Source organism: Pseudoliparis swirei, chromosome 17 (assembly GCF_029220125.1).
Source record: "Pseudoliparis swirei isolate HS2019 ecotype Mariana Trench chromosome 17, NWPU_hadal_v1, whole genome shotgun sequence".
Classification (NCBI taxonomy): domain Eukaryota; kingdom Metazoa; phylum Chordata; class Actinopteri; order Perciformes; family Liparidae; genus Pseudoliparis; species Pseudoliparis swirei.
Window position 1 is genome coordinate 783666 of NC_079404.1, and position 20000 is coordinate 803665.

Below are 20000 nucleotides of genomic sequence, written 5' to 3' on the forward strand. Positions count from 1 at the left end.
GTGTAATGTGAAATCCCCAAAGAGACCATGGAGCGCCACCAAGTGGCCACACCTCATACTGCACAACAAAAGAACAATACTGGTTCATAGAGCCAATTAGGAGAAGAACACATTCAGAGAAAATAAACATGTTTTAAAAAATATTTTTTGATGAAATTCAGAAGTGATGTAAAAAACGTACTTCCTAAAGGTGATTTTATCATCCATGTTGGAAAGATACACACATATCACAACCACACTGTACGTTCTTTCAGATGCCAGAGACATCATTAGAGACACAATAAGTACAAAATAATGTCAAAACAAGGACCAGCATGATTATAAAACAGTATAACACACACACTACCAACTATATGTAAATATCATAATCAAGATTTCAATTAACATACCAATTATTTCCACTTTCCCTCACACATTAAACTTAAGGCCAATAAGAACATTACAGCAAACACTCCATCAGACATTAAGGGAATTAAATTACACGGATACATAAACATGACTCAAAGCTAAATCCATAAATGTAAATTCACATTGTCTGATGGTTGTTTACAGTCTGACTCCTCCCTCTTCAAACAACCATGTCAAGCGGACCACCGTGGGTCAGCGCAGGCGGCGGGGGACCGGGGGGGCCGCGCCCGGGGGCCTCGGGGCCGGTCTCTGAGGAAGAGCTCGCATCGGGCCGGACGTGTAGCGCTCGTGCAGCGTCTTCTCCGGCAACCTGCGAGAAACACACGGCGCCGTGAGGTCATCGACAGGTCAGGGTGGCTTCACCGGATCCCTGATGAGCACGCCACACCTGAGAGGTCCCCGTGACCTTTGACCTTTAACCCCTAATCAGTTCAGTGGAGGCGTTTGCACATCAAACTCTACTGTTCTGCGTCTTGAGACTGACCTCTCCGGGATGCGTGGAGGAATCCTGGGTGGAGAGGTGAAGGCTGCAGCGTCGGGCGGCCGTGGAGGGCGAGGCGGAGGAACGTTCTCCACCAGGTCCTTTTGGAGGAAAGAGAAACACTCCTCCATCATTCAGAGATTACGCAAGAAAGAAACACACGCGTGGCTTTTGCAGAGTGATTCTTAAAATAACTTTTAAATGATAAGTGCATCTGTTTTAGGAGACCGTCTCCTTCTCCGTGGCACGTGGCGTATGTTGTGCGTGTTACTGCAGAGGACCAATCGTGTGGAGGCGGAGCTACAGTTGGGGCGGAGCTACATGAATGGGGCGGAGCTACATGAATGCAGCGGTCACAACGCCACGGAGCGTCTCCAGGGCCGACGCCCAGGCTCACCTCGAGGTCGGGCTCCGTGGCGCCGCTCAGCCGGCTGCTCTCAGAACCTGGTGGATTTAAAAGAAGGAGTTAAGAGAACTCGTGATTCTGAGTTCCAATGAGGTCGCCGCTCGGTGAGAGCATGAAGCTGAGTCCAAACGGGAGGAGGGCTCCTTCCGTTTGGACTTCTCTGGGCATTTTACTTTTAGTTTGCAGCAATTTTGAGAAAAACAACAAACTAAAAACATGATATTCAAACACTTGAAATCAAAAGGGCCCAATAGGAGCGTTTCAGGGACGTTCCTGCTGTGTCTCTGGAGAAGTTCAATCTGCATTCATGCGACACAAGAACAAGCAGAGACTAAACACGGTGAGTGTCTCTGCTCTCGGGTTCCTCCTCGCCGACCACCTGTTCATGTGTTCACCTGCAGACGACCACGTCCTCATGGATCTTTGAATGATTACCGTTTGGACTTTGCTGCCTTCACTCATCCAGAGAGAGCGGCACACGGAGAGGAGGCTCCGTGGTGCGTTCACTGAACTCCAGATATTCGGAGCATTGAGTCACTGAAAACGACTTCTCTCTCACTCAACAACATGTTGTTATTTTAACTCTGCAACACAAGTTTTAAACGAAAACAAACATGTCTGCTAGGCCTCCAGAGTCCAGCTGACCAGGGGAGCTTAACTTCTTATTAGTGACGGTGTTCCTGTAGGTAGAGACAGTTCTGACCACAAACACACACACACAAACAAACACACACAAACAAACACACAAACAAACGTACAAACACACACACACACACAAACAAACACACAAACAAACAAACACACAAAATAATAAACACACATAAATAAATATATAAATAAACATAAACAAACATAAATAAACACATAAACATAAATAAACATAAATAAATACAAATATACATAAATAACAACATATAAATAAATACATATATAAATACATATATAAATAAATAAATACAAATATAAATAAATATATATAAACATATATGCATAAATATACATATAAATAAACAATAATAAATATATAAAACACATAAATACACATATAAATATATAAATAAATGTATAAATAAATATACATAAATATATAACATAAATAAATACATATAAATAAACATACATATATAAATAAATATAAATAAATATATATAAATAAATATAAAATACATATATAAATATATAAATATAATAAATACATATAAATATATAAATAAAAATGTATAAATAAATATATAAATAAATACATAAAATATATAAAATATATATAAATAACATATAAATAAACATATATACATAAAATAAATGTATAAATAAATATATACACATATAAATACACAAATAAACAAACAAATACATACAATGTATAAAATAAATATATATACACATAAATAAATACATAACACATAACAAATAAACATAAATAAATGTATAAATAAATACACACACAACACATAAATAAATAAAAACACACATACAAATAAATGTACAAAACGTAAATAACAAACACACATAAACAAATGTATAAATAAATACACACAAATAAATGTATAAACAAACACACAAACACACACACAAACAAATGTACAAACACACACACACACAAACAAACGTACAAACAAACACACACAAACACACAAACAAACAAACACACAAACGTACAAACACACAAACAAATGTACAAACACACACAAACACACAAACAAACGTACAAACAAACACACACACAAACAAACAAACGTACAAATAAACACACAAACAAACGTACAAACAAACACACACAAACGTACAAATAAACAAACACACAAACAAACAAACGTACAAACAAACACACAAACAAACAAACGTACAAATAAACAAACACACAAACAAGCAAACGTACAAACAACCACACACACACAAACACAGAAACAAACGTACAAACAACCACACACACACACACACACACGCGCCGCGTCGGGCCTCACTGGAGGTGCTGGACGTGCTGCCCGTCTGCCAGCTGCCTCTCTGGATGCTGTGCGGCGGCGCCGGAGGCAGAGGGGGCGGAGCCACGGCTCTGGGCGCCGCCTCGTACACGGAGGTCTCCGGCGCCGCGCCGGGGCCCCAGTAGAGGTTCCTGTGCAGCGGAGCACTGATGTCATAGCCTGGGGGGGGGGGGGGGGGGTCCACATCAAAGCTCTTATTCTAAACACGCCATCTGCATGCATCTGGTTCTTGAGGAACAAAGTAAGCGCTCTACCGAGCTCCGCCCCCGCCCGCCCTCTCTCTCGGTGGCGCCGGGTGATGCTGTCTCGGAGGCGCTTCAGATTCTCCTGAGTGAACAAGCAGCACATGTTAGCTCCTCCAGCGAGCACCAATCAGCAGCGAGCGTGAGGAGCAGGAGGCGGGGCTACCTGCTGGTAGCAGATGGAGCCGGACCGCCGCTCGTGGTCCAGCTGCCACGCCTTGAACTGCTGCACGGCCTCGTCCACGGAGAGGGCGCCCGCCTTCACGCGCTCCTGCAGGGACACCAGCTGCCGCTGGCCGGGGGTCTTCATGCCGGCGTAGGGGTCGTACACCGGAGAGGGCGGGGCTGCGGGGGTCAGAGGTCGTGGGGAAAGGTCATGCCGCTCTATAATAAACAAAAGGCTCTTCTCCTCTCTCAAAGAGGCGATGAGGCAACGTGTTCACGTTGGATACATTTAAAACTTAAACACCATCAAATGTCTCATGTTGGGCGAAAGGATTCAAACTGCTTCTTAAAAAAGACAAGAGGACTCAAACTTCACCTGCAGGACTCGTTTCCATGGCTCTGCTCTGAGACTCAGCTTGATCTGAAAACACTGTCAGAGAGATGAAGTTATCTAATGTGATGACATGAGATGACATGAGATGATCTGAGATGACATGACATAATCTGAGATGATCTGAGATGATCTGAGATGACATGAGATGACATGAGATGATCTGAGATGACATGAGATGATCTGAGATGACATGAGATGACATGATCTGAGATGACATGAGATGACATGAGATGATATGAGATGACATGAGATGATCTGAGATGATATGATCTGAGATGACATGAGATGACATGAGATGTTCTGAGATGACATGAGATGATCTGAGATGACATGAGATGACATGAGATGATCTGAGATGACATGAGATGATCTGAGATGATATGATCTGAGATGACATGAGATGACATGAGATGTTCTGAGATGACATGAGATGATCTGAGATGACATGAGATGACATGAGATGACATGAGATGATCTGAGATGACATGAGGTGACATGAGATGATCTGAGATGATATGAGATGATCTGAGATGACGAGATGACATGAGATGATATGAGATGACATGAGATGTTCTGAGATGATCTGAGATGACATGAGATGATCTGAGATGACATGAAATGACATGAAATGACATGAGATGATCTGAGATGACATGAGATGATCTGAGATGACATGAGATGATCTGAGATGACATGAGATGACATGAGATGACATGAGATGACATGAGATGATCTGAGATGACATGAGATGATCTGAGATGACATGAGATGCTCCTCGGTACCTCTGGAGATGTAGGTCTGGGGCTTCTCCAGGTCCGACGTGAACTCGGGTCTGGGCATGGGGGCCGGCGGGCGGTTCAGGATCTCCGGGATGCAGCTGCTGCCGTTGGCATCCACAGTGTCGTAGATGTCCTCTGTACACAGTTTGTATGGATCCTCCTCCTCTTCTTCATCATCTTCATCCAGGTCATCACCCTGTTCCTCTTCCTCTCCTCTCAGGGGGTCGTTGTGGTCCTGGTCTACCCCGGCACGTGGTTTTGCTGGAGGTTGACCCACATCATATGACACAGCCCGCCTACACCACACTGCTGAGTGAGAAGACCTCGTCTACCTTGGAAGAACTTCCTCAGCATGGTCTCCTCGGGGTTCTGGCCCACGGCCGCCATCTCCTCGTCTGGAGGAGACAGAACGAACGCCGCTGGTTACGCCATGTTGGTCATCACCGTCAGAGCCAATCAGCGACCCTCGTGCTCTTACAGAGGTCCTCTGCACACTCGGGGTCGATCTCCAGCATGGACTCGTAGACGTCCTCCGAGCCGCCCGAGTACTTCATCAGCATCTCCTGGGAGCTCGCCGACATCGACTCGTACACCTCGGGGGACGCCGAGTCCTCCATGTGGGACTTCAGCATGTCCGCCGTCTCCTGGACCAGTGAGGACACCACAGACGTCACAAAGGGAACCGACATACATCTCAGATCATCTCAGATCATCTCAGAACATCTCATGTCATCTCAGATCTCATCTCAGAACATCTCAGATCTCATCTTAGAACATCTCATGTCATCTCAGATCTCATCTCAGAACATCTCAGATCATCTCAGATCATCTCAGAACATCTCAGATCATCTCAGATCATCTCAGATCTCATCTCAGATCATCTCAGAACATCTCAGATCATCTCAGATCTCATCTCAGAACATCTCAGATCATCTCAGAACATCTCAGATCATCTCATGTCATCTCAGATCATCTCAGATCCTCTCATGTCTCATCTCAGAACATCTCAGATCATCTCAGATCATCTCATGTCATCTCAGAACATCTCAGATCATCTCAGATCATCTCAGATCATCTCTAACTCACCACAAATTCGTCCATGAACTGCCGGAGCTGGGAGAAGCCGCTCTTCTGGGCCAGCGTGTTGGGGTAGTCCCCGGCCCGGTTCATCACGCTGTAGGCCTGCAGCGCCCCGGGGCACCGCAGCAGGACCGCGGTCAGCTGCTTCAGGCCGTACTTGGCAGAGAAGTGGAGCAGCGTGGGAAGCTCCTCGCCGCGCTGGTCTGGAGGATGAAGAGCGGTCAGAGACGTTCCCGTCGCGGCGTGAGCCCCGAGAAGAAGCGTTTATGTCCAGGAACAGGCGTCGTGGACCTGGATCTGAGATTCAGAGGAACGCTTCCAGAAGTGTTCACTGACACATCTGCAGAACATCTTTGGGGAAATATTTGGGGAATGCCCTGTAAATGAGCTTTGATGTGTGTGGCAGGGTTTTATACGTGTTGACCAATCGATTTCCATGACCTTTCCATGACTTTAAACCACATTTTCATGACCAAACATTTTTCTAAATCTCCGTGTCTACACAAGTATAAACCTTAAATGACACAAGCGAATGACAATAGTTTGATTAAAAGAATACATATTTATTTAAATGTTTATTCTTTTAATCAAACTGTGTAATTATACATATGAAGAAAACAAACATTTACATGTTTTTTCCGAAACTTTTGGAAATTATTTTCTTTTCAAGGACTTTTCCAGGCCTGTAAATAACTGTTTTAAAATTCCATGACTGTTCTAGGTTTTCCATGACCGTAGAACCCTGGTGGTGTACTCACAAGCCCCCATGTTGTCCTCTTCAATCTGTCCGACCCCAAACAGCTGCAGGCCGGCCGCCGGCATCGAGGCCTTCAACGAGTCGGTGAGCATCCGGTCCAAAGACTCGGTCGCCCCGCGCGTCAGGTTGAAGGCCTGGAGGTACCACAGAGAGCATCAATATATATATGTATATATATATACATATATATTCAAGATTCAAGATTCAAGATGTTTTATTTGTCACATACACACACAGGGTGTGCAGTGAAATGAAAGTGGCAATGCTCAGCAGGAATGTGCAAGGGCAACAAGTACACACTATTTACAAATAAAAAACAACACAATATTTACAGTAAGTGTGTGTGTGTGTGTGTGTGTGTGCCTAAGAGGGGCAGTTGTGTGGGTCTATGTGGGGGTCCTGGTGAGGTCGGAGTTCACAATCCTGATGGCCTGAGGAAAGAAACTCCGCCTCAGTCTCTCTGTTCTTGCAGCGTGACTACGGAGGCGCCTGCCTGACCGCAGCAGCTGAAACAGTCTGTTGTTGGGGTGGTGAGGATCCTTCATGATCCTGCCGGCTCTGGTTCTGCACCTCCTGGTGTACAAGTCCTGCAGGGTGGGAGTGTAGTTCAATAGTGCGCTCAGCCGAACGCACTACTCTCTGCAGAGCCTTCCTGTCCTGAGCGGGGCAGTTGGCAAACCAGGCTGTGGTGCTTCCTGTCAGGGCGCCCTCTACAGCTCCAGAGTAGAAGGACTGAAGGATCCTCTGGGAAACTTTAAATTTCCTCAGCTGCCTGAGGTGGTAGAGGCGCTGCCTTGCCTTTCTCACCAGAGTGTCTGTGTTTGTTGACCATGTCAGATCCTCGGTGATGTGGACTCCCAGGTATTTATACCCACTCACCCTCTCCACAGTAGTCCCGTTAATCCCCAGTGGTGAGTACGTCCTCTGTTGTTGTACCCTCCTAAAGTCCACAATCAGCTCCTTAGTTTTGGTGACATTCATGATGAGGCTGTTGTCCTGGCACCAGAGTGACAGATCAGCAACTTCCTCCAGGTAGGCCTTCTCGTCGTTGTCGGAGATCAGGCCCACCACCACTGTGTCATCCGCAAACTTGATGATGGTGTTGAGCTGAACCTGGCCACACAGTCATGTGTGTACAGGGAGTACAGTAGGGGCTGAGGACGCAACCCTGGGGGATCCTGTGTTCAGGGTGAGGGATTTGAGGTGTCTGCCCACCCTGACCACCTGTGGCCTGGCGGTCAGGAAGTCCAGGATCCAAGCACACAGGGGGTGTTCAGTCCCAGCTCAATCAGCTTGCCGGCCAGTCTGGAGGGACTATGGTGTTGAAAGCTGAACTATAATCAATGAACAGCAGTCTCACATAGCCCCCTCTGGCTGTCCAGATGAGAGAGTGTGGTGTGCAGTACCTGGGAGACAGCATCATCCGTGGATCTGTTTGGGCGATAAGCAAACTGCAGCGGGTCCATGGAGGAAGGGAGGAAGGCGCAGATGTAGTCCTTTATCAGCCTCTCAGCATTTCATGACCACCGAGGTGAGGGCCACGGTCGGTAGTCATTCATACATGCTGGAGAAGCATTCTTGGGCACAGGGACAATAGTGGATCTCTTGAAGCAGGCGGGACCACGGACTCAGCCAGGAGAGGTTGAATATTGTGGTGAACACTGGAGCTAGCTGGTTAGCACAGGTCTTCAGTACTCGCCCAGATATGCCATCTGGACCTGCAGCTTTCCTGGTGTTCACCCTCAACAGAGCCCTCCTCACACTGTGCTCGGTCACAGAGAGTGTGTGTTCATCCCCAGCGGTAGAACTCACCTCGGCTACGCTAACGGTGTTGTTGTTAGCCGGCGAGCTAGCGCTGTTGTTGCTAGCCTCAAACCGTGCATAAAATGAGTTCAGGTCGTCCGCTAGGGATGCGTCGGCACTCACCATTGCGCGGGGTCTGCTCTGGTAGTTTGTGATAGTCCGTAGCCCCTGCCATATATATATATATATATGTGTATATATGTATATATATACACATATATAGGGATGAGAATTGATAAGATTTTAACGATTCCGATGCCTTATCGATTCCTGCTTATCGATTCGATTCCTTATCGATTCTCTTATCGATTCTTATTGGGCAAGGGGTGAAAAAAAGAGTACAAACGGGTTTATTTACATTAATTTTCTTTTATATCATTTTCTATAATGCTGCACACACCATATACAGGATGTATACATACACATTTAATTTTTTTTAAATAACCAAAAACATGAACACATATTCCTCTTGAACTTAAAATAAAACTTACATAACTTAAATAAAATGTATTCTGTTTAATTTAAACATGTTCCTAGAAATTACAGCGCTCCTTCCTTTTTTAAAAAGGGTATATGAACTGAGCTGCCAAAAATGAAACTAGCAGTGGCAAATACCAAGTGTGCAACCATCAATTGTATGGATCATCAACAATTTTTGTGCAGAAAAATAAGCATGTCTGCTTTCTCCGGGAGGATACGCGATCTCTCAGGACTTCTTGTGTCTCCAGCCGTGGAGAACACACTCTCAGCTGGAGGATGAACACAAAGATATGAGGAGGTGGACAAGACGTGCTGTAGCCTGTGACCCAGACGACTAGCTGCTCCTGAACGCATCATCTCACTCTTCCGGTAAGCTTTGGTTGCCAGCTCAACAGCGAGCATGACTTCTTCTTCTCTCCCTCCCGCTCCCTCTTGCTCAGTGTGTCTCATGTATAGTTATCCCCCTGCCTCCCTTAATGATAACGATACATGCAACAAGTGTAGTTTATTTGCTAGGTTCAGAATCAGAATCAGAAACAGGTTCCGCTATCGGCTCAGACAGCTATGCTAGTTAGCCCGCCCTCTCCCGTAGTCGGCGAGCTACAGTCAGCTGTTAGCTGTGCCGGCGGTAACCGTGCAGCCGGGTGGTTGGGTAACTGTTCGCAGGAGTCGTAAGTCTACACAGAAGCCCGCTGTGCACCAACCACTTCACGTTTCGAACCAGTTTTCCCTGCTCAGCGACACACTGAGGAACACACCCTGGTTATCGGGAGGTCGATTGGCTGTTGCTCTATAGTCAGGAACGTGAAAATAGCGAAGCCACGGACCAGAGTCGTGTGCCTCCCGGGGGCCAGAGCGGGCGACGTGGAGTCTTGTTTGAAGCTGCTGGCTAAGGATAAGCGGAGATACAGTCAGATTGTAATACCGCGGTGGTAATGACGCCCGAGCCCGCCGCTCGGAACTCACTAAAATTAATGTGGAATCGGTGTGTGCTTATGCCAAGACGTTGTCGGACACCGTAATTTTCTCTGGCCCTCTCCCAAATTTGCAGACAGACGAATTGTATAGCCGAATGTCGTCTTTCAACCGCTGGCTGTCGAGGTGGTGCCCAGCGAATAATGTGGGCTACGTAGACAACTGGAAGACTTTCTGGGAAAACCTGATCTCATGAGGTTAGACGGCATTCATCCCACGTTGGACGGAGCGCGTCTCATTTCTGCGAATATGACCAAGTTGATCACCGGACTTAATCTATGACAACCCAGGGTTCAGATCAGGAACCGGGAGCAGAGTTGTAGTTTAACACCCTTCTCTGCTCTTCCATTCGAGCAGTTACCCACCCTTGACTTTAGAGTAGAGACTGTGTCTGTCCCACGGCCACTTCAATTAAATAAATCAAAAGTAAGCAGAAGAGGAGTCGTACACAAGCCTTATACAAGTTAACACAATTATTTCAGCAGTGCAACAAAATAGGTCTATTAAATGTGGTCTCCTAAATATTCGATCTCTGTCATCTAAAGCTGTGTTACTGAATGATTTAATATCAGATAATCACATTGATTTATGTTGCCTAACTGAAACCTGGCTGAGCCATGAAGAATATGTCTGCCTGAATGAATCGACTCCTCCAAGTCATATTAATACTCACATTCCTCGAGGCACCGGTCGAGGAGGTGGAGTAGCAGCCATCTTTGAATCGAGCCTATTAATTAATCCTCAACCAAAATTACACTACACCTCATTTGAAAGCCTTGTTCTTAGTCTTTCACATCCAACCTGGAAAACACTACAGCCAATTCGATTTGTGATTCTGTACCGGCCACCAGGTCCATATTCAGAGTTTATATCTGAATTCTCAGAATTTATATCAAGTTTGGTTCTTAAACCGATAAAGTTATTATTGTTGGAGATTTTAATATCCATGTGGATGTTGATAATGATTGCCTTAGTGCTGCATTCATCTCCTTGTTGGACTCGATTGGCTTCTGTCAGAGAGTACAGAAACCCACTCACAGCTTTGGCCACACGCTTGATCTTGTTCTTACTTATGGCGTTGACATTGAGCATTTGAACGTCTTCCCACAGAATCCTCTTCTGTCAGACCACAACCTCATCACTTTTGAATTTATACTACCGGAGTGTACTCCGTTAGTCAAAAGTTTCTACACCAGATGTCTAACTGATAGTGCTGTAGCTAAATTTAAAGAAGCGATTCCTTCTGTATTTGATTCGATACCACGTCTCAATATAACAGAGGACTCCTGGTCTAACTTTAGTCCGTCCCAGATTGATCATCTTGTTGACAGTGCCATAGGCTCTCTGTTAGATGGCGCGGCCGTGTCCAGTCGCCGTCGCGGCAGCTCCGCGGAGATTGTGCGCTCTTTTAGTTTTTGTGTTTATTTTTAATATTTTCTTTGCCACAAACACATCGGCACTAACAACATACGACCGCAGCACACTTTTGGACATAAACTTTTGCGCAAAACAAGGGTTTTTGTCCACTTTTTCCATCGATCCAGCGTGGCCGGCAGAGATCGTACGAGCGAACCACAACAACAGCAGTGGAGCCGCTACTACGGGAGACGACGAAAACATCGAGGGAAACGGAGCGAATTGAACAGACTGAGAGTTCAAGCCCACCGTCCACCTTTGCCCAGCATCCTTCTTGCTAACGTCCAGTCTCTGGAAAATAAGATGGATGATTTTAGGGCAAGGATCAGATTCCAACGGGACATGCGGATTGTAACATCTGTTGTCTGACGGAAACTTCCCGCTGGTGCCGGATCGAGTCATATGCCCAACCGAGTCCTTCTCTGTTTTCCGTGCAGACAGAACGGAAGAGTCTGGTAAATCTAAGGGTGGAGGGGTCTGCTTCATGACAAACAACATGTGGTGCGACCCCAAGAACATTAAGACTCTTCCAGGTTCCTGCTCGGCGAACCTGGAACATCTGACGATCTCATGCCGTCCATTCTACCTTCCCCGGGAGTTCAGCTCGGTCATCACCACAGCCGTCTACATTCCACCACAAGCGGACACCGACGTAGCACTATCGGACCTACATGATGTGTTATGTCGGCATCAGAACAAGTATCCCGACGCGGCTGTGGTGGTGGCTGGGGACTTTAACAAGGCAAACCTAAAAAAAGTCATGCCGAACTTTCACCAGCACATTACGTGTGCTACCAGAGGGGAAAGAACGTTGGACCACTGCTATACGCCATTCAAGAGAGGCTACAAGGCTGTCTCTCTCCTCCGTTAGGGAAATCAGACCATGCCGCCATTTTTCTGCTTCCGGAGTATAAACAAAGGATCGCGCGGGAAGCGGTAGTGACGAGGAACGTAATGCGGTGGTCTGACCAATCAGAGGCTGAGCTACAGGACGCTCTGAGTATCGTTGACTGGGACATGATCCAATCCAGTTCCAGTGACGCCAGCGAGTTCGGAAGTAGCAATGAGCCTCATAGCAACGCTAACGGACACCATCGTCCCCACGGTAAAAGTTAGGGTCTTTCCTAATCAAAAGCCGTGGGTTGATGGATCCATCCGTGAAGCTGTGAACGCCCTGCTGCCTATAACTCCGGTCTTGTATCCGGCAACATGTACGAGTACAAGGCAGCGGTCTATGGACTGAGGAGGCGGTGAAGGACGCCAAAAGAAGGTACCGAGACAGAGTGGAATCACAGATGGAGCAGCGCGACACCAGGCGCCTATGGCAGGGGCTACGGACTATCACAGACTACCAGAGCAGACCCGCGCAATGGTGAGTGCCGACGCATCCCTAGCGGACGACCTGAACTCATTTTATGCACGGTTTGAGGCTAGCAACAACAGCGCTAGCTCGCCGGCTAACAACAACACCGTTTGCGTAGCCGAGGTGAGTTCTACCGCTGGGGATGAACACACACTCTCTGTGACCGAGCACAGTGTGAGGAGGGCTCTGTTGAGGGTGAACACCAGGAAAGCTGCAGGTCCAGATGGCATATCTGGGCGAGTACTGAAGACCTGTGCTAACCAGCTAGCTCCAGTGTTCACCACAATATTCAACCTCTCCCTGGCTGAGTCCGTGGTCCCCGCCTGCTTCAAGAGATCCACTATTGTCCCTGTGCCCAAGAATGCTTCTCCAGCATGTATGAATGACTACCGACCGTGGCCCTCACCTCGGTGGTCATGAAATGCTGAGAGGCTGATAAAGGACTACATCTGCGCCTTCCTCCCTTCCTCCATGGACCCGCTGCAGTTTGCTTATCGCCCAAACAGATCCACGGATGATGCTGTCTCCCAGGTACTGCACACCACACTCTCTCATCTGGACAGCCAGAGGGGGCTATGTGAGACTACTGTTCATTGATTATAGTTCAGCTTTCAACACCATAGTCCCTCCAGACTGGCCGGCAAGCTGATTGAGCTGGGACTGAACACCCCTGTGTGCTTGGATCCTGGACTTCCTGACCGCCAGGCCACAGGTGGTCAGGGTGGGCAGACACACCTCCAAATCCCTCACCCTGAACACAGGATCCCCAGGGTTGCGTCCTCAGCCCCCTACTGTACTCCCTGTACACACATGACTGTGTGGCCAGGTTCAACTCAATACCATCATCAAGTTTGCGGATGACACAGTGGTGGTGGGCCTGATCTCCGACAACGACGAGAAGGCCTACCTGGAGGAAGTTGCTGATCTGTCACTCTGGTGCCAGGACAACAGCCTCATCATGAATGTCACCAAAACTAAGGAGCTGATTGTGGACTTTAGGAAGGTACAACAACAGAGGACGTACTCACCACTGGGGATTAACGGGACTACTGTGGAGAGGGTGAGCGGGTATAAATACCTGGGAGTCCACATCACCGAGGATCTGACATGGTCAACAAACACAGACACTCTGGTGAGAAAGGCAAGGCAGCGCCTCTACCACCTCAGGCAGCTGAGGAAATTTAAAGTTTCCCAGAGGATCCTTCAGTCCTTCTACTCTGGAGCTGTAGAGGCGTCCTGACAGGAAGCATCACAGCCTGGTTTGGCAACTGCTCCGCTCAGGACAGGAAGGCTCTGCAGAGAGTAGTGCGTTCGGCTGAGCGCACTATTGGAACTACACTCCCACCCTGCAGGACTTGTACACCAGGAGGTGCAGAACCAGAGCCGGCAGGATCATGAAGGATCCTCACCACCCCAACAACAGACTGTTTCAGCTGCTGCGGTCAGGCAGGCGCCTCCGTAGTCACGCTGCAAGAACAGAGAGACTGAGACGGAGTTTCTTTCCTCAGGCCATCAGGATTGTGAACTCCGACCTCACCAGGACCCCCACATAGACCCACACAACTGCCCCTCTTAGGCACACACACACACACACACACACACACACTTACTGTAAATATTGTGTTGTTTTTTATTTGTAAATAGTGTGTACTTGTTGCCCTTGCACATTCCTGCTGAGCATTGCCACTTTCATTTCACTGCACACGCTGTGTGTGTATGTGACAAATAAAACATCTTGAATCTTGAATCTTGAATGACACTGGACTCGATAGCCCCTCTGAAGAAGAAGACAGTGAGGAAGAGGAGGTTTGCTCCCTGGTATAACCCTCAGACCCGCAAACTGAAGCAAACGTCACGAAAGCTTGAACGCATATGGCGTTCAACTAATCTCGAAGAATCCCGCTTAGTTTGGCGAGATAGTCTTAAAACATATAAGAAGGCCCTCCGTAATGCCAGAGCAGCCTATTACTCATCAATAATAGAAAAAATAAAACAACCCCAGGTTTCTCTTCAGCACTGTAGCCAGGCTGACAGAGAGTCACAGCTCTGTGGAGCCGAGCATTCCTATAAACCTTAGTGGTAATGACTTTATGAACTTCTTTAATGAAAAGATTTTAACTATTAGGGACAAGATTAATAATCTCTTGCCCATAACCAGTGCCAATCTGTCCTCAAGTGGAATGGCCTTGAAACCGCTGTATGCCCTGGTGTATATTTGGAGGATTTTCTCCTATCAACCGTGACCAATTATTTTCAACGGTTTCTACTTGAACACGTCTACCTGTCTCTTGGACCCCATCCCGACGAGGCTGCTTAAAGACGTTTTGCCTTTAATTGGCGGCTCTCTATTAGATATTATCAATGTGTCTCTGCTAACAGGCCACGTACCACACTCCTTCAAGGTGGCTGTTATTAAACCTCTCCTGAAGAAGCCCACTCTGGATCCAGAGGTATTGGCTAACTACAGACCGATCTCTAACCTCCCTTCCTCTCCAAGATCCTTGAGAAAGTGGTCGCAAATCAGTTGTGCGACTTTCTACATCATAATAGTTTATTTGAGAAATTTCAATCAGGATTTAGAAAACACCACAGCACCGAGACGGCACTGGTGAAAATTACAAATGACCTCTTAATGGCAGCAGATAAAGGACTCCTCTCTGTCCTGGTCTTGTTAGACCTTAGTGCTGCATTCGACACCATTGACCATGACATCCTGTTACAGAGACTGGAGCAGTCGATTGGCATTTCAGGCACGGCACTAATTTGGTTTAAATCCTATTTATCAGATCGATCTCAGTTTGTATTTGTAAACGATGACGCCTCGATAACCACCAACGTTAATCACGGAGTTCCACAAGGTTCTGTGCTTGGACCAATTTTATTTACCTTATACATGCTTCCTTTGGGCAATATTATCAGGAAACACTCCATAAACTTTCATTGTTATGCAGATGACACTCAACTATATTTATCGATAAAACCAGAGGAGAGCAACCAACTCTGTAAAATTCAAGCATGTCTTAAAGACATAAAAACATGGATGACCTGCAACTTCTTGATGTTAAACTCAGACAAAACCGAAGTAATTTTAATCGGCCCTGAGCACCTCAGAGATCAATTATCTGGTGATGTGGATTCTGTAGACGGCATTGCCCTGGCATCCAACACCACTGTAAAGAATCTTGGCGTTATCTTTGATCGGGACTTGTCCTTTAACTCCCACGTAAAGCAAATCTCAAGGACTGCATTCTTTCATCTACGTAATATTTCAAAATCAGGCACATCTTGTCTCAAAAGATGCAGAAAAATTGGTTCACGTTCGTTACTTCGAGACTGGATTACTGCAACTCCTTATTATCAGGTTGCTCTAATAAGTCTCTTAGGTCCCTCCAGTTGATCCAGAATGCTGCAGCTCGTGTTCTCACTAAAACTAAGAAAAGAGATCACATCACTCCTGCACTAGCTGCTCTGCACTGGCTCCCAGTAAAATCAAGAATCACTTTTAAAATTCTTCTCTTAACCTACAAAGCCTTGATTGGTGATGCTCCATCATATCTTAAGGAGCTTGTCGTACCATATTGCCCCACTAGAGCTACGCTCACTAAATGCGGACTACTTGTAGTTCCTAGAGTCTTAAAAAGTAGAATGGGAGCCAGAGCCTTTAGTTATCAAGCTCCTCTTTATGGAACCAGCTTCCAATTTCAGTCCGGGAGGCAGACACAGTCACCTCGTTTAGAGTAGACTGAAGACCTTCCTCTTTGACAGAGCTTATAGTTAGGGCTGAATCAGGTTTGCACCTGGTCCAGCCCCTTGATATGCTGCTATAGGCTTATAGCTGCCGGGGACGTTTTAGGATGCACTGAGTACCTATCTCCTCTTTTTCTCTCCTTAAGGATGAATTTTCATCTCTCAATCACACGTTACTAACTCTGCTTTCTCCCGGAAGTCCTTTTGACTTTACGTCTCATGGGGTCATCGGACCCTATGAGACGGCATAGATCCTATCTGCCTGATGGATCGTCTGGGTCGTGGAATTCCTGCTCATGACTACGCCACTGTCCTGTTGAGACTCCGCCCTCCTCCTCCCCACCGCCATCTGCCTGATGGATCGTGGAGGTCTCCATCGTGGAATATGCCTACTATGAACTATTCATACACTCTGTCATATTCATTGAATGTATTTTAACTCTAAATCTGTCCTTCTGTACACATTACATCTATTGCATCTGTCCATCCTGGAGAGGGATCCTCCTCTGTTGCTCTCCTCCAGGTTTCTTCCCTTTTTTTCCCCCTGAAGGGTTATTTGGGAGTTTTTCCTGGTCCGATGTGAGGTTTTGCGGCAGGGATGTCTATGTGTACAGATTGTAAAGCACTCCGAGACAAATTTGTAATTTGTGAAATTGGGCTATACAAATAAACTGAATTGAATTGAATTGAATTGAATTGAATGGTCTGACTCTGAACCTCATCAGCTAAATTGGATGGCAATGCAGATTATTTATATAGTGAAAGCTGGTTTACACAATGAACGCCTCCACATTTGGCCCCGCCCCCTGAACAATACCAGAGACGCGTTCCGATTTATAATTTTGTTCACCTGGCCCGCTGCCGTTGAGATTGCAGTGAGACGCGGAGAAAGTGTGGAGTGGTGCTCTTCTTCGCAATAGAACATCTTTGATGGGCGTGTCGCGTCTCGGCCAATCAGCGTTCAGATGTCCACAGCGTTTGGGAAGTTAGGTTAGCTTGAATGTTAGTCCGCTACATCTGCTGCTGTCACGCTGCACGGTGTAGCGATGCTAACGAAGTACCCGAACGTTAAACACGATGTGATTTAGCATATTTTTAGTATCGATACTTCATTAAGAGAGCGATCAGAGCGCACGCTGCTCCGCTCCGTTAAACGCTGTCTGCGCGCGCAGCGCTCAGCCGTAATGCACACACAGGTGAGCACACTCACCTCACACAGGTGAGCTCTCTCACCTCACACAGGTGAGCTCTCTCACCTCACACAGGTGAGCTCTCTCACCTCACACAGGTGAGCTCTCTCACCTCACACAGGTGAGCACACTCACCTCACACAGGTGAGCACACTCACCTCACACAGGTGAGCTCTCTCACCACCTCACAGGTGAGCTCTCTCACCTCACACAGGTGAGCACACTCACCTCACACAGGTGAGCTCTCTCACCTCACACAGGTGAGCTCTCTCACCTCACACAGGTGAGCACACTCACCTCACACAGGTGAGCACACTCACCTCACACAGGTGAGCTCTCTCACCTCACACAGGTGAGCACACTCACCTCACACAGGTGAGCACACTCACCTCACACAGGTGAGCTCTCTCACCTCACACAGGTGAGCACACTCACCTCACACAGGTGAGCTCTCTCACCTCACACAGGTGAGCACACTCACCTCACACAGGTGAGCACACTCACCTCACACGAGCACTTTTTGTCGTGTGAAATGGAGCCAAACTTTAGAACGCCTCTGCCTAGTTGCCATGTTTGCTGCAGTCTGAAGAAGAAACTAAAAAAGTTTGCGCATGCGCAACGCCACAGAGGACCCAAACAATCGGTTCACTGGGAACCGGTTCTAAAACAGAACCGGTTCTCGATGCCCATCCCTACATATATATATATATATACATATTTATAAATATATATGTATATATATTTATATGTATATACATATATATTTATAAATATATATACACACATACATATTTATAAATATGTATATATAAATATACATACTGTATATATATATATATATACACACATATATATTTATAAATATATGTATATACATATATATAAACATATATGTATATATATACACATGCGTCTCTCACCTGGCAGAGGAAGTCCACAGGATGTGCGGCCTCCCCCAGAAGGCGGCTGACCTCCCCCATGCTGGTGTAGAAGGTCACGGGGGTCAAGCGGACGCAGCGCTGGTCGGTGTACATGGTGAGAGACACGACTCCAGCTGGCATGTCTACAGGGGGGAACAGTCATCTCAACACACGGCTGGAGGTCACGACCTTCTGCTGACACTCACCAGGGGCAGTCACACTGACGGTGTACTGGTTCTCCACGGCGCCCCGGACCCTGAGTGGAGCTTCCTGTTGGGGCGTGAACTCGACCTCCGGGACCGACCCCCAGTCGACCTCACGCGTGAACACGATGAAGAGCGTCTCCCGTCCCTTCAGGGGAACAGAACCAACGCTTAGTGTTGACGTCATCATGATTACATCACGGTGATGTCATGCTGACGACATGATATGACGATGATGTCATGCCGTGTTGATGTCACGATGACGTCAAGTTGATGTCATGTCATGATGATGTCATGATGACATCACGATGACATCATGATGATGATGTCATGATGATGTCATGGTGGCGGCATGATGATGTCACGATGACGTCATGCTGATGTCATGATGATGTCATGACGTCATGCTGATGTAAACGATGACGTCATGTTGACGTCATGATGATGTCATGATGATGTCATGTCATGATGATGTCATGGTGGCGGCATGATGATGTCACGATGACGTCATGCTGATGTCATGATAATGTCATGACGTCATGCTGATGTAAACGATGACGTCATGTTGATGTCATGTTGATGTCATGATGATGTCATGATGATGTCATCCCGCAGCCTCACCGTGCACAGAACCCGGCTCGGCTGCACGGTGAGGCAGGTGAGCTGCGTGGAGGTTCTCCTGGTTGGGTCCGGAGCGCTCGCCGGCTCCTCCCCCCGGACGGCGTCGAGGAGCTTGTCTGAGGCCGCTCCACCTGCTCCACCCGCTTCACCTGCTGCACCCGCTCCACCTGCTCCACCCGCTCCGCCTGCTCCACCCGCTCCGTCTGCTTCACCCGCTTCACCTGCTCCACCCGCTCCGTCTGCTTCACCCGCTTCACCTGCTCCACCCGCTCCGTCTGCTTCACCCGCTTCACCTGCTCCACCCGTGGAGGGATCTTCAGTGGACGAGGCCTCCGTCTGTTGGGCCTCCAGTCGTCTGCCTTTTGAAGAATTATGATGAGTAAGAGGAGGAGTAAGTAGGAGTAAGAGGAGGAGTAAGAGGAGTAAGAGTAAGAGGAGTAGTAAGAGGAGTAAGAGGAGGAGTAAGAGGAGTAAGAGTAAGAGGAGTAAGAGGAGGAGTAAGAGGAGGAGTAAGAGTAGGAGTAAGAGGAGGAGTAAGAGGAGTAAGAGTAAGAGGAGGAGTAAGAGGAGTAAGAGGAGGAGTAAGAG

General features: G+C 47.2%; 1 protein-coding gene across 3 annotated transcripts in view; it reads right to left on the minus strand.

Moving 5' to 3' along the window:
- Positions 1–116: 116 nt before the first annotated feature.
- pik3ap1 (phosphoinositide-3-kinase adaptor protein 1) overlaps positions 117–20000 on the minus strand; it is a 20755-nt gene continuing 871 nt past the window's right edge. For 2 of the 3 annotated variants that reach the window (XM_056436350.1, XM_056436349.1), the window contains exons 3-17: positions 19413–19771; positions 18795–18939; positions 18589–18731; positions 6696–6828; positions 5944–6140; positions 5336–5501; positions 5190–5252; positions 4861–5118; positions 4061–4114; positions 3686–3864; positions 3532–3604; positions 3260–3436; positions 1287–1333; positions 893–990; positions 117–718 (exon numbers count right to left, since the gene is read on the minus strand). In XM_056436350.1, the coding sequence (XP_056292325.1) occupies positions 601–718; positions 893–990; positions 1287–1333; positions 3260–3436; positions 3532–3604; positions 3686–3864; positions 4061–4114; positions 4861–5118; positions 5190–5252; positions 5336–5501; positions 5944–6140; positions 6696–6828; positions 18589–18731; positions 18795–18939; positions 19413–19771 (2210 nt within the window). In that variant the 3' untranslated portion in view covers positions 117–600. The remainder of the gene's footprint in view (positions 719–892; positions 991–1286; positions 1334–3259; positions 3437–3531; positions 3605–3685; positions 3865–4060; positions 4115–4860; positions 5119–5189; positions 5253–5335; positions 5502–5943; positions 6141–6695; positions 6829–18588; positions 18732–18794; positions 18940–19412; positions 19772–20000) is intronic. The other variant, XM_056436351.1, reaches the window with a different exon arrangement.